The 15,855-nt window shown below is 36.1% G+C and overlaps 1 protein-coding gene across 1 annotated transcript; it reads left to right on the forward strand.

The window, feature by feature from the left end:
* Positions 1-4,740: 4,740 nt before the first annotated feature.
* Positions 4,741-12,652, forward strand: LOC125178568. Its single transcript, XM_047882646.1, has 2 exons — positions 4,741-5,212; positions 12,439-12,652. Exons 1-2 carry the CDS (start codon positions 4,741-4,743, stop codon positions 12,630-12,632), a joined length of 666 nt encoding a protein of 221 aa, XP_047738602.1. The 3' UTR covers positions 12,633-12,652.
* Positions 12,653-15,855: the final 3,203 nt, after the last annotated feature.

Here is a 15,855-nt window from a genome sequence, read left to right on the forward strand (position 1 = left end):
ACGTTCATCATAATGATTCCCAAGCCAATGAATATACAATGATGATTATGATTGCGTCTTTTATGTGTCGTCGCTCCTAAAAAGTGCTCTCAATTATGGGCATTTCCAACTTCAAAATAAAAAAATGTGTAATATTGAAGAACTTCGAACTTTAGAAAAGAACGGAATGAGTTTTTCTCGGTCAAAGACTTTCAATAAGCAATTTCATGAGCGTCCAATTGCATGAATTATATAAGAAATTATTCATTGGTTGCAACTATCCATCGAGCAAGCCTGAAGACTTGAATTCATCTTCACTTTTGGAGTTTACAAGCAGATACGCGGGACAGGTTTTTCAGGGCTAACATAAACAAAACATGTGCCTAAGTTATCCTATTCATAGCGCGGGTAAATACGAAATTCCGTGTGTTTCCTTACAATTAATAGAGGCAGTTTTTATTTTGTGTTCAAATTGATTTTATTTTAATTGTAAACTAAAAATAAATAATGATTTTGTATATTTGTCACGTCTATGAATTATAATTGCAAATTAGTAATTAGTTAGTAAATTAGTTAAAATAATACGCTTTTTGTAGCTGAGTAAATGAATTGAGTCTTGTAACAATACAGCATAAGTCTTATAACAATATTTAAAAATACAATATTAATATATTCGATATTTTTCGCTTCCAAAGATGAACAATGAATAATTTTTACTATATTTTTTGTTTATTGTTTAAGAAACAAACTTCAGAGCTGATGAAATGAAAGCGTAAGCTCAGGAAAATCCTTCCAGAGGAAAATTCCAAAGAAATATTTCGATCCAGGACGAGTGAATGGCATCAGATTTAGTGAGCTGTAATCGGCTCAACCTGCATACATCTTCTTTTAAAACATGCGTACACGTTTTGAAAACATGCGTACATGTTTATCGTCCATGTACGTAGAACGTCGACTAGGAAAGTTAATGTTGGGATTTTTTTTGTCCTAACAAATTATTTTAGACAATTATTTTAATTTGACAAAGAATAGTTTAATTTAACTTGAATTAAAATTATTCTAACGTTACTATAATGCTGGAAAAAGTTTGAATTTGATTCATTGTTGCTCCAGTAACATAAAACGTGCTATTCTAGAGTGATAGAATCCAGCTCAATCTTCATTTTATTTCTCATGTTAACGTATTAATATAGGTCGCGGACGTAAACGTTATCATTGTATCAATACAAAATTCTTCTTCAAGTTATCAACGTATGTTTCCGTTATCAACGTATCAATATGATTTCCGCGTTATTAACGTATTAACATGAACGTCCTGTTCACTTCATCAACGTGTTAATAGGAATTCTAGGTTCACATTTTCAACGTATTGAAAAGAAGTTACCGTTCAGTTTATCAACGCATTAATAAAGTAAACGTTCAGTTTATCAACGTATCAACAAGAAGTCAACGTTCGCATTATCAACGTATTAACACGAAGTCAACGTTCAGTTTATCAACGTATTAACATGAAGTCAACGTTCAGTTTATCAACGTATTAACACGAAGTCAACAATTATCAACGTATTAACATGAAGTCAACGTTCAGTTTATCAACGTATTAACAATAATTTAACGTTCACATTATCAACGTATTAACATGAAGTCAAAGTTCAGGTTATCAACGTATCAACAAGAAGTCAACGTTCAGTTTACCAATGTGTTAACATGAAGTCAACGTTCACATTATCAACCTATTAATATGAAGTCAAAGTTCAGTTTATCAACGTATCAACAAGAAGCCAACGTTCAGTTTATCAACGTATTAACATGAAGTCAACGTTCACATTAGCAACGTATTAACATGAAGTCAACGTTCAGTTTATCAACGTATTAACAAGAATTTAACGTTTACATTATCAACCTATTAACATGAAGTCAACGTTCACATTAGCAACGTATTAACAAGAAGTCAACGTTCAGTTTGTCAACGTATTAACATGAAGTCAACGTTCAGTTTATCAACTTATTAACACGAAGTCAACATTCAGTTTATCAACGTATTAACATGAAGTCAACGTTCAGTTTATAACTGAAATAATTGAAACAACGTATCAACATTATGCACCGTGGTTGGAATTCCACGCCATCGTTGACGGGCTGAGACAGACCAGCCAACATTGATTATTGGAGCGTATGGAGCAGCGTCGGGCCCTCGCTTCAGGCTATCATCCGACGTTAACGTTTCCTTCAGCTTCGTGATGATGAAATGCATTGATTCAAGCCATCATCCGACGTTAAATTTTCCTTCAGCTTCGCGATGATGAAATGCATTGATTCAGGCTATCATCCGACGCTAACGTTTCCATCGGGAGATGAGATAATTTGATTCACATTCATTTTAGCATTTGCGAAATCATGCATGAATATTTACACATATTCTCACACAGGAAGTAATGAACTCTAACCAATACCTCCTCACATGTAGTTCACAATGCCTCCTCACATGTGCCTCACAATACCTCCTCACCTGTACTTCACAATGCCTCCTCACATGTGCCTCACAATACCTCCTCACATGTGCCTCACAATGCCTCCTCACATGTGCCTCACAATGCCTCCTCACATGTGCCTCACAATGCCTCCTCACATGTGCCTCACAATGCCTCCTCACATGTGCCTCACAATACCTCTTCACATGTGCCTCACAATACCTCTTCACGTGTGCCTCACAATACCTCCTCACATGTACCTCACAATACCTCCTCACATGTACCTCACAATACCTCCTCACAAGTACCTCACAAAATTTGACTAACAACGGCCGGGTATGTGAAGAATAATTTATGACAAGAAGTTCACTTAGCCATTTAAATTACGGTTGTTCCACTTAATTGATTTGATTATTTCAAAATTTGCAAACTATGATATCATCGATTTTATAATGTAATTAGTACAGTAATCAAAGCAAGTACCAAAGTTGATATGAAAAATTTATTTTAATATAAAGCTTTTTACTGCTCTAATTTGCATACTACATGATGATTTTTTCATACAATGTGATAATCAATATATTTAACGACGGTCCAACAATCGCAAATTTTGATAGACAGAACCATATGTAAGCGGCTCTTAAACGAAGAAGTCGTATGCGGCCAACAAGATTGACTTTGAAGGATTGGTTTTTCTACAATTTGATTATTCTTCGTTTCAGATTAAACGTGTATTTAGTTTATCACTATATTAGGCTGTGCATAAATAATTCTGCGACAAAAACAAACATAATGAAACTGTATTCAATTTTAAAAGTCGCTACATATCAGGCGGATATTATTTTCATGTCGCGGAGGCTCTAAAGGGAAAGATCAATGTGAACATCAAAAATATGATGTAAATTGGGATTTTTATGTGATAAATCAAGTGTTGTAAATCCCAGAATTAAAGTGAATAGAATTTTGAAGAGATTACTTGAAAATCGAGTTTAAGATATTATATAAAATGTCATCAGAAAATGCAACAGTGCTTGTAAACTTTTAATAAACTTGAGTCGATCAGGAAATTCTATTTTTGTAGCTTGAAAATTAATCCCCGTGGTCTAAGCTCAAATATCGGCAATTTGCAACTGATATTGGAGGACTTGGTTGAACGAATTAAAATAACGAATTGAAATTTTTAGCCTATTTCAAAGTTAATGGTGTTAACAAATTGAAATGTCAAACAGAATTAAAAGTTTTAAACTATGATATCTGAAACTCGGTAAAAACGTGCCGGCTAATATAAGACAGGCATAATTTGCTTGATTCCTGATAAATTGTCAAAAACATTTCAATCCATTAGAATTAGGGGATAATAATAATGAAAAGAAACATAAACTCGCCCTTCCCAAAACTTCTCGTCTACGCGACAGCCTAAAGCAAATTCCAAAAATGGAATTCCAATTCCAATTCCAATTTGCCACGCAAAGTTGAGCATATTTGCTGGAAAAAATATCCCAGTGAAACTTGAAAAAATTTACTGTGATGATATTGATGAGAGTGACCTTCAGAAATAAGAATGCGCGGCTCCCATGAAATTAATTGGAATAATCGGAGTATTATATTGTTTTTATTTTGCTTGTACCAGGAGTTAAGTAACGGCTTTTCTGCTTCAGATTATTCACGGAAACATTATTATTTTCAGCAGAAAAACTTGAGAAGCGACATTATGAGCGCACCACAAGAGTTTCGCGACCAGAGGCAAGCTGGGAATGCGGTTGATTTCAGCAATAAAATGCACACCAATAGAATGACAACGACAAGCTTTATTGTTACCAGTCAAGACGAGGCAGCGCAGTCTTCAATAGCGATGTTTGTGTTGCCTTCTGAGTTGTTATTGCAAAGTGGGAATTCGGGAATCAAATTTCTAGAGACATCGAGATCAGAAGTTCCTCATAGCGAGCAGGTTATTTCCAAGAAATTCAGAAGAAATTTGTCCGAAGTGAGTCTTCGTGAATACACACAAAATCAAATGTCTAGTGAAGATTTCTATTCAACTTTGATTCCTTCACTTTATGGAGCGGCCGTTACAAACCACACAAAAATTTCTGGTAATGAAGCAGGCTTTTCAGAAACAGGGATAATCCGCAAGGCTCAAGTGCAAAGCTCAATTAAAATGCAACGAACCCTGCCCGTTACCGCTTATGACCTTAAGAGTCGGAACGATTTTAAAAATCCGCTCCGGAATTGCAGCACAGGGAAGGACGGAAACCAATGCACGAATCTCTGTGAACTCAACATCAAAAGCATGGAAAATAAACAGAATATTTCGACCATTAACGGGCGCGATGTTTTTGATAAAGAACAAGATCACACATTTAAAGGCTTTGATTACAAGCAGCAAACGTCGGCCTTAACACAGCTTAAGGACCAAGGATCGGAAAGCAACCTTGACAATAAAGAAGTAAAATTTGTGCCTCAAATATCAATCGTCGAGACAATTCAGAACCCCGTTGACAGTCATGCCTCTGAAAATGTCGAGTCCCAGCAGGAAATTTTTATCTTACAGAAGATTCAAAATCGAGGAAACTCCGTGAATTTCTTCAATGCCGAGCAGAAGCGCAGCGGTCGGACGTTGCTGGAGCAGCGAAAGAAGCTGCGACTGAAAAAGTCTCCGCCGTCTCCTCAGCAGCGACACAAGAAGCACAAAGAAGCGGAAACTCCGCAAGCCGCGTCCCACAGAGTGAACGTCGTTGAGGAAATCCCCACTCTTGATGTTGGTGAGTCTTTGAATGGGAAACAGGATCCCCACTCATGATGTTATTAGTCTCTGCATGGGTAAACAGGATCCCCACTCTTGATGTTGGTGAGTCTTTAAATGGGGGAACAGGATCCCCACTCATGATGTTGGTGAGTCTTAAGCCAAACAGGATCCCAACTCTTGATGTTGGTGAGTACTTGAATAAGGGCTGCTTGGTTTGTTAGACGTCGGGAATTTTAGTGTGACTGGTGAGTGCTTTGATGAACACCTGTCGGATAAAGTTAAGAGTAAGGAAACAAGAAGTGAAGTTAAAGAGCAGTGTTGTAAAAACCAGCTGTTAAGAAATCATGATAAATTCACTTATATAATATGCGTTTAAAAATTACTTTTTAAAGACAACACTTCTAAAGAATCCAGTGTATGCGATGTTACACATGTACAATGAATTTCTAATTTTATTTTCAATTATTAAAAAAATAATTTTAAGTTTTTTATTTAAAAAATCTAAAATTTCAAAATTATTTGTTCTGCCAATCGATTCATGCATTGTCTCTGACTTTACGCAAGTGTGCAAAATTTCAGATCGATTGAACAGGCAGAAGTGTGTTAAATATCGATTAAAAGATTTGTAGCAGACAAAAGTATTTTTTGCAAGTTTTTAATATTAAATTTTTTTATTTTTAAAAATTATTTATTCTTTCAATTAATTCATGAATTGTCTCCAACTTTACTCAAGTGTTTTCAAAATTTCACATCGATTAGAGAGGTAGAAGTGTGTTAAATATTGATTATAAGATTTGTAGCAGACAAACAAAAAGTGAAGTTAAAGGGAAGTATTTTTCAATAAGGCGAGTCTTTAAATGTGGACACGAGGACTGCACGGTTCGTTGGGAGTCGTACATTTCTTGCGACTGGTGAGTGATTTGATGAATATCAGGTTAGTAGAGTTTAGTGTCAGGAAAAAGCTGTCGTAAATAATCCACGACAAAATTACACACGAAAAAGGATAGAATGACTGAGCAAGGAGTGCATGATTCCTTGAGAGCCGTACATTTCTTGCCACTGGCAAGTGCCTTGATGAATATCTCTCGAGTAAAGAGATGTTCAGTAAAGAACGGCAGTAAAGAAATCATCACTAATTTATTTACAAAATGGGATTGAATACTAACACCAGGACTATAGGCCTACTTGGTATGTTTGAAGAGTGCATTTTCTTGCAACTGGTGAGTACCTTGATAAATATGGTTGATTGATGTTCAGTCAGGAACGATTGAATGTAAAGAAATCGGGATTAATTTCCTTATAAAATGATTAGTCTGCGAGGTTCGGTTGGAACCGTCGATTTTCTTGCAACTGGAGACTGCTTTATTGAAGCCAGGTGAGTACAGTCGTAAACGAGGTGAGAGCTACATTATTGAAAAAATTGCGGCTTAAAAAAGTGAAGTTTCAGAGCTTAAAAAATGTCACTACCTAATAAATACTTTCTAACAACTCTTTGTGGAATTTATAGATTAAATTAATTTGTATAGAATTCATAGTCTATATTGATGCAGTTGTAGATAATATTTTACATATATAAAGTTGGCTCATTTGATTGTGAAGATTCTATGTTCTGATTAGTTGATATGCCCCCTTCTCAACTGTAGTGAGGAGTTGAAAAAGAGCTGGGAATAATTTTAGTTTTCGCTGTAAACTTTTTATTGACATTATCAGGCTTGAGAAAATGCTAGATATATAAATAGACATGTGTTAAAATTTTTTAATGGTATCCCTTAGAATTCCAGTTTGCTTTCTAGATTGTTCTTGTTCTAGTAAATCTTATAATAATTTTATCTTGACTGAGAGAGTAATCGAATGCAAGAGATGCGGAATGTCGTTAACTTTTTTTATCGTCTTATTTTTCTTTTTCGTTCTTTTTTTAAATTTTTCATATTAATATTTGGTGTTCATTCTGAATGACAAAAACTGAACGCATCATGGCGGATTGTTGCTAAAGAAATAATTGCATCATACCAATACATAATATTAACCATAATATTCGTTATATGAAACTAAGTAAGAACTTGAGAGCTATCACAACCATTTATTAAAACAAATTTCTATCCCTGATAATAAATAATTTCGGAAAAATATTGCCGGATAATAATACTGGTAAAGCATCTCACGATCAGGTTTGAGGAAATAAAAGACGCTTTTTTTCTGGTCTCAATATAGAACTCTGTATAAATAACAGTTTGTTACAAGTTACATTAATACAAATACATAAAAAAACATTTATCAACAGTATAAATCAAATTAACTATTAAACAAAGTAATTAGTACAGGATGACCGTTGCTACGCCAAAGTACTCACTCTAATAAGAGGTTCTAGTGTAATAAATCAAAATACTAAAAGCTGGAATGAAGTTGGCTATTGTCGCATTTATTGTGGTTACGTTCAGATATAAACAAATCTCATTATTATAATTAAATCTAATTCTAAATTTCTACATATTTTTGTTGTATTAATACAAAATCTTAAATCTTAAACTGAACCGCTACACTGGAATTTCAACTACACGAGTATATAAAATGAATAGGATAACGGAAATAATCACAGCATAAGTCAACCAAGACTAAGAAACACTAAAATTCTTCCCCAGAATTTTGATTTTTTAATTTTTATTTTGAAAATAACGCAATTGGTGACACCGTTTGAAGTGAATTGAGCATAGAACCGCAACCAACTTTTGGGCTCAGAGCATACGACGGAAAAGTGAACTTCTCGAGTAACGCAAAAGTTTCGGAGTATTTACCGAAACTTGAGTTGCTGGGAATAAAGTTGCGGGCTAACTTCGTGGTGAAGCTGTAGCGTCTGCCTGTCGTGGACCTGCGCAAGAGGTTCTGGTTTCTGACACGTGAAGTCCAGTAAAAAAATTTATTTCGTTTTTAAAATTATGACACTAAGAAATAACCGAGGTTTTATGCGTATTTGACTTTGAGTGTCTAAAATATTGAACAAGGACCTTTTTAAAATATCAAGGAAGACCTTTTGAGGCAGTTTTAATTAATTTATTCATATGTTAAAAATTCTGCAGTTTCTCTGAAACAGAGCGCAGAAATGTATACTAGTATGTTACCAGTTTCCACATGAATTTATTTTCTGTTGTCGCTTATCGAACGGTAATAATTAATATTAACTGAATTATTTGAAGAACATTCGAAAATAAATACGCGGAAAAACAGTTACACGGCAATACCAAGACATGAAACTTACGAGACGTGACAACTCAATAAATAACAGCCGAAAAGTATAAATTTATTTGACATAAAGATGCATAATCTATCTCAATATAATATATCATAAATCTAAATATTTTAATGTACATGTTCGTGGAGGTTTCATTTCGGCGACGCAATTCTGCGCCCTGCAATGGCGGTGTGTGTGATGACCGGACGAACATTCGGCATGAAACTCGATGTTCAATTCTTCCGGAATGTGAATCAATGAGCCCCCATTGCCTCTATTGAATAACACGGGGATTTAGAGATCTGCTACGCGAGGCCAGTGCGCCACCGTATTACAGGAGTGAGGTCAGGACGCCACCGTATTACAGGAGTGAGGCCAGGACGCCACCGTATTACAGGAGTGAGGCCAGGACGCCACCGTATTACAGGAGTGAGGCCAGGACGCCACCGTATTACAGGAGTGAGGCCAGGACGCCACCGTATTACAGGAGTGAGGNGAATTACTGGTGGAGTGAGGCCAGGACTCCGCCGTATTACTGGTGGAGTGAGGCCAGGACTCCGCCGTATTACTGGTGGAGTGAGGCCAGGACTCCGCTGTATTACTGGTGGAGTGAGGCCAGGACTCCGCCGTATTACTGGAGGAGTGAGGCCAGGAATGTGCCGTATTACTGGTGGAGTGAGGCCTGGACTCCGCTGTATTACTGGTGGAGTGAGGACAGAACTCTGACGTATTATAGGTGGAGTGAGGCCAGGATTCCGCCGAATTACTGGTGGAGTGAGGTCAGGACTCCGCATCATTACTGGTGGAGTGAGGCCAGGACTCCGATGTATTACTGGTGGAATGAGACTGGGACTTCGCCGTCCGTACTATTATTACGTTCTCATTGAACGACCAAGGTTCTTTTTTTTGCCGCATCCTATCAGAAGAAATACGACACGTGTGATCTTGCCTGCACCTGATGCTTCCGTATTACCAGAAACATTCGATATTCTCCATATATAAATATTGCGAGCTTTGTTCATCCTAATCCTATTCCAGGAGCTACAGCACGCCAGCGTAGCCTTAATTGCATGACATGAAAGCCATACTAGCCATGATAGCCACGAACTTTATGATAGACCTGATGTCCATTTTTGCCATGGTAGCCATCAAAGTCATGTAGCCATGGCAGCCGTGAAAGACTTGAATCTGTGTGGAAGTCATGCTAATTCACCCCATTTTCGAAATTTTTATCTCGATGGATTAGATGCACAAAACTAGTTTGTCATTTATCATTAAACGTGATCAGGACTAGTGAAATATTATCGTAGCAGGGAATATACGAAAAATACGATTTCTCCATGTTTTATCTGACACCTGCTTCATATGTTGCCTCAATTCACTGAGCTCAACTAATATTCGTCAATATTTATTTGTGCTCGAGAGAGTGAATGGAAATGTGAGTGCTCCTCTCGATCAGGGGATTTTTTGTCTCAGCCGCTCTTGTTCATTCAATAATAAGATGTTTTTATTGGCATTCCTTTCACTTTTCCTCATTTCGTTTAACTGCAGGGGCGTTGTCGATGTGAATAGTGACTGTTGATCATTGACAATTCCTTTTTAGCCTTTGACAGCACATGTCTATTTTAATTTAAAAATGAATAAATAAATTTGCTTAGTTCTAGCTTGGCAATTGACAACGTCGATTGAATGGAAAATTTTCAGTTTAACCTCACGCTTGTGTCCATTGAAATCGCGCCAAGAATTAAATACGCAAGTCATTTTTCAAAGCTTCATTGCGTTGTCGCTCATTTGGTCAGGTCTGGTTAATTAGCTACGATTTTTGCGGGATTCGAAAGCTAGCAAACGGCCGGTAATGATGGCTATTAGGCGTGGTCCGGTGAATTACCTCGTTTGACATCAAACAACGTTTTTCTGTTTATGGCGGTCACTAGAGTGCGCGTCTCGAATGTGGAGTTAATATCGTCACTTGATTGGTGCATTTTAGAACTGCAGGTTTTGAACTGCTGGTTTTTTGAACTGTAGATATTGAACTGCTGGTTTTGAACTGCTGGTTTTTTGAACTGTAGATATTGAACTGCTGTTTTTTTAACTGTAGATTTTGAACTGCTGCAGGTTTTAGACTGCTGGTTTTGAACTGCAGGTTTTGAACTGCATTTTTTTAACTGCTGGCTGTGAACTGCTGGCTTTGAGCTGCTGGTTTTGAACTACTGGTTTTGAACTGCAGGTTTTGAAGTGCTGGTTTTGAACTGTTGGTTTTGAACTGCTGGTTTTGAAGTGCTGGTTTTGAACTGCTGGTTTTGAACTACTGGTTTTGAACTGCAGGTTTTGAAGAGGTATTGAACTGCTGGTTTTGAACTGCAGGTTTTGAACTGCAAGTCTTGAACTGCAGGTTTTGAACTGCTGGTTTTGAACTGCAGGTTTTGAACTGCAGGTTTTGAACTGCTGGTTTTAACTTTAGCTTCACTCTTTTCGTGACGGGCTACACGATTCTGTTTCTAGGATTTGTTGGGAACTGACAATTATGCAGTGGAATCTATAGTATGCTTCTCAACATTGTTGCACTCATTTAATCATATTACATATGCAAATTCAAATTAAACGGGTTTTCCTAATCAATAAATATAATTCTCAAAACTAAGTCGAACTAATTTTTTTATAAATATTTTGTCTAAAAAATTGTTGTTTTTAAGATTCTTCACAAGTCAAAAGTTGATGGATTCTTCAACTTTTCAAGTAAACTTATAAAGTTCCAAACATCCGTAAGAACATTAAAATAAATAATACATTAGAATTACAGATGATCGAAGTAACTCCTCGCACAGATCAATATTAACGGATGGCAGTGTTCGCGATTTATCGGACAAAAATTGATCATCATTTTCATAATAGTAAACATGTAATTAAAAATGGAATGATGAATAATGATAATAGCAAACAAACTATTAACAATTGATTGAAATAAACGGTTAAACCTTTCTCTGCATGCTCCATGCGCAAATGTCGATTGAATTTCAAGATTGTTATTGCAGGAAGATTTCCAAGACAGTTACTTTAGAACTTAATTCGATCTAATTTATATGCTTTAATTCATATTTCTGGAAATTTTGTAGGATCACGCATACAGAATCCGGAACATACGAGTAATTTAAACTATTATCTCAGTATTAGGATTGCGGACAGCGCCTGCTCTAAGTGCGTCATACAGTGAATAAACTGCTTGTCGTACAATTTTATTTTTTTTTATTATTCTAAGAAAAACAAAGAAAAAAAATAAAGTTTTCTTCACGAATATTTTCGCGACCAATAGGAAATGTCTAAGTTGTTAGAGACTTGAACGAAAATAATCCGAGCTTCATTTCTTCTGACTTTGTTAACAACATCTGTCAATCTGAACTACAGTAATTTATTATATTTGATACAGTAAATATTCGAAAAATATATTCAATAATAATAATTACAATTATATATATTATAGAAAAGTAATAAAAACAACATTATATGAACAAATATTGTTTAATATTTGTTAGCAGTAATTTCAATATATAAATAATAGAATATGAATTCAAAAATATAATCATATCATTCAGTAATAATAATTACAATTATAAATATAATAGAAAAGTAATAATAACATCGTTATATGAACAATTATTGTTTATTAATTTTTAGAGGTAATTTCAATATGTAAATAATAAAATATGAATTCGAAAAAATAATTCAATAATAATAATTACAATTATAAAATAAAAGGAAAGTAATAATAACAACCTTATATGAACAAATGTTGTTTAATAATTATTAAAAGTAATTTCAATATGTAATTAATAAAATATGAATTCAAAAATAAAATTCAATAATAATAATTACAATTGAAAATATACTAGAAAGTAATAATAACAACATTATATGAACAAATATTGTTTAATAATTGTTAGAAGTAACAATACTTCTAACAATACAATAACAATAATAAAATACAAATTCATTTAATCACGCCACCCAACACCCCGCAGGTCCGCTGGTGAAGGTGCGCGTGTCTGCGGGCCACACCGCGCGTCTGCCCTGCGCTCACCAGCCGCTGTACGGCAACGACTCGACGCGCCTGGTGCTGTGGTACAGGAATGATACGTCCAGACCCTTCCTCAGGTGCTGTGGTACAGGAATGATACGTCCAGACCCTTCCTCAGGTGCTGTGGTACAGGAATGATACGTCCAGACCCTTCCTCAGGTGCTGTGGTACCAACTGGAATTCATCATTGACAACCAAGTAAAAGTTGGTGAATATTATTCAGTTCATGTTTAGAGATTTCCGAACTTTGGTCGTGAACTTCCTGGTTTTATTTATTCATGTTTTGGATACGAGCTTGTGAGGACAGGAACAATTTGGTGTAGTTTAGTATTGTTAGTGAATCTCGTGGGAAATTATTATAAATCAGTAATAACAATTATTCCATATTGGTTTATAGATTTCTGTTCCCAATGCCATAAGCACTTCCAGGTTTTATTGAACCATGTTTAAGATTCGAGGAGGAGAGGACTATATCAGCATCATAATTTAATCGTTCATAACCTCGAACAAATATTTCGTTAAAAATATACCAGCCACTTAACTGAAAAACTTTCCGTGTCACCTCACTGGTCATCGATCGGAATAACAATTACAGTGACCGCGCTTTTGGAGATTATATTGGGGGCCCCAATAGTGTTGACTGCGCTCCAATAGCTACAATTAGTCTCACAATTGACAAGACTGGGGATGCAAATCACATTTAGCTCTAATTACCAGCATATCATGCGGCTTACATCATTCAAGGGCTGCGTCTCTGAGCTGTAATGAGGGATTGTGTAGCCCTCCGTGTCAGCAAGGAAGACGGGAGCTGCTCAGCCTGACATGCAGAGCCTAGCTTCCTGCAAGGAACATTTGTGCGTGATCTATTGTGCACAAATTGGAAGCCAGCTTATACATTAATATGTCAGTGGAGGTTAATCCTTGCCAAATTTAAGTATTATAAACTTTTCAAGGAAGTATTTTACAAATATCCGAAAAATAAAATGAAGCTGAATGAGACGAATGAGGCATATAATGTTTTCCTGTTGTCAATGAATGGTAATGATTAACTGATTTAAAATATATTTCAATGGATGACTTTAAAGCGAACACGGTAATATAATAAATCAGCTAAATATGTAGGCTGCGATTCAAACATAGAAGGAATGATGCGTTTAGTAATCAAAAGAACTTAAATTGCAGAGGTAAGAAAATATATATATCCAGGAAACCTTAGATGTTCTGAACAGAAATATAAGAAAGTCAAGTCTCAGGAAGAAGATTTTTCTCGGCAGCTCTTTCTATTGAAAGGCGAACCATTTAGTTTAAAGAATTTGAAAAGTGAAACAATGTTCAAAATCTCGTTGCACATGCTACGAATGTTTAGTTGATATTCAGAAATAATTTTTCCTGGACGATGGACAAGGCTGCATACAACATTTAGCATAATTTGTGCGCGAAGTCCGACACGAATTGGACCCTTTTGCGTGTCCCTGTAATGAGGCTCCGCCTTAGAATTTCGGGGTAAAAAACTCAAGAAAAGTGAACACTTTAGAAACGTGATTAAAAATAAGTTAGGAAATATATTTATCAAAAAATTTTATTGCTCCAAACCGTCTAAAACGGTGAGTTTCAGCCACGCGATGCTACCGTAAAACACAGCCTCGCATCGGACCTAATCATGATTGATGTTCCTCATTTCCGCCTCATGAGCGATATCAATAATTGAATTCCAAATTCTGGGCGATAGAGAACCCGATAGAAATTTATGAGCAAGGTTGTCGTATCATGTCATCATGAATCATTGATGCTGCCATCACCTGATCACGCCGGGTGATGTTTTGATGCAAAGGTCAAATGAGGATTATAGTTGTTTGAACAATCTACATTTTTGTTGAAACTTTATTAATAAAAACGGTGAGTGTCAGTATGCAAGCCAATGTAATGGGAACAATAACGATATTGAAGTGAGCAACGATCAAGGCTGGACAGCATAATTTCCATATATTTTAATCGAGTGACATTAAGTTGATTGAAGTCTTAGTGGAGAGCGAGTCGTCTTGTTCAAATGTCTGTGTTATAAAGTTTACACGCAAGAGCAGGACTTGTGAGTAAACTTTATTTGTGTAATAACTTAAGAAATGAAAATTTTCTTAAGTTATCCTTCGACAAATTTCCACTCTTAATTTCATCAATTTTTGCTGGCTTTATTCCCTTATTCTATGCAGAATGTCAAACTGTCCTAACGATTTACTTGGTTCAAGTCAATCATGTCAAACTGTACTAACGGTTTTAAGCTTTCAACGGTGATTTTCATTATTTATATGATGAACAATTAATTTTTTTCATTATCTCCATTCTGAGTACATTCTTGCCATGAATTTGTGCATTACAATCAATCCTCCTCCTCGCTTTTGACAGGTGGATTTTGCTGCGAATATTTCGATATAATTACACTGTTACACAATAAAAAGTTACTCTACAAAGTTTTCTTTATACAGGTAAACGAAATTCTTAGAAATTTTACCAACACTTTTGTTGCACTTGAAGTTATTTTGAGGCTCAATTTCCGCTTCCGACTCAATAATTTACCTCAAATCCTGCCATGAGTTTAGCTTTTTAGCGACATCTACCTAATGTTTATTTTTATAGTATGAGTGTGGCCTGACAAATTACAGCTGAAAATTTCCGTGCTATCAAAAATGTATAAATCCAAATTTACTTCCAGCATGATTCTTCTTCGAGGCAAGTTTATTTATTTGTCCTTTCCTGAATTCAGTCATGACGGCCGCGAAGATAAAGAAGTTGAAGGTTCGAAGGAACAACGTCTATTATTCCAACACTACCAACACCACCACCCCGGCGACAACCTCCCTTCCAGCCTCCGAAACTTCAAATCTAAAACGCCGAATTCTGACAGCGAGATTTCATGGAGCGACGACGTCTCGGCAAGCGAGCGAATTTCCCTGGCGGAAGAAGGGCAAACTCTGGTCATCAAATACGTGCAGGAGGACGACCAAGCTGAGTACAGATGCACAACTTCAAAATATCTCCTGCAGTCACCCTGAGAATGCAGCTCACTGTTGTAGGTGAGTTCCTTCAAGCTGAGTACAGATGCACTGTACACTTCAAAATATCTTAACGGATATTTTCTAATAAAATGACATTTACTAATTACATATATTTACATTTTCTAATAAAAATACATATTATCCGTGAACGACTGTTAACCATGAACAACCGTTGGCCGTGCCAACTGTTAACGGTGCCCGACCGTTAACCGTGTACGTTCGTTGAACTTACACGCCCGTTAACCGTGATCGACCATTAACCGTTGATATCTGTTTTGCGGCCGTAAATCGTACACGACCGTTAACCGTAC

The sequence above is a fragment of the Hyalella azteca genome, unplaced genomic scaffold (assembly GCF_000764305.2).
Source record: "Hyalella azteca isolate HAZT.00-mixed unplaced genomic scaffold, Hazt_2.0.2 contig10955, whole genome shotgun sequence".
Taxonomy (NCBI): Eukaryota; Metazoa; Arthropoda; class Malacostraca; order Amphipoda; family Hyalellidae; genus Hyalella; species Hyalella azteca.

Bases quoted from the DNA above. Each gene is read 5' to 3' on its own strand.
- LOC125178568 (XM_047882646.1), top strand. From the start codon at position 4,741: ATGGAAAATAAACAGAATATTTCGACCATTAACGGGCGCGATGTTTTT. The intron at 5,213-12,438 runs GTGAGTCTTTGA...AACACCCCGCAG, and splicing joins AATCCCCACTCTTGATGTTG to GTCCGCTGGTGAAGGTGCGC.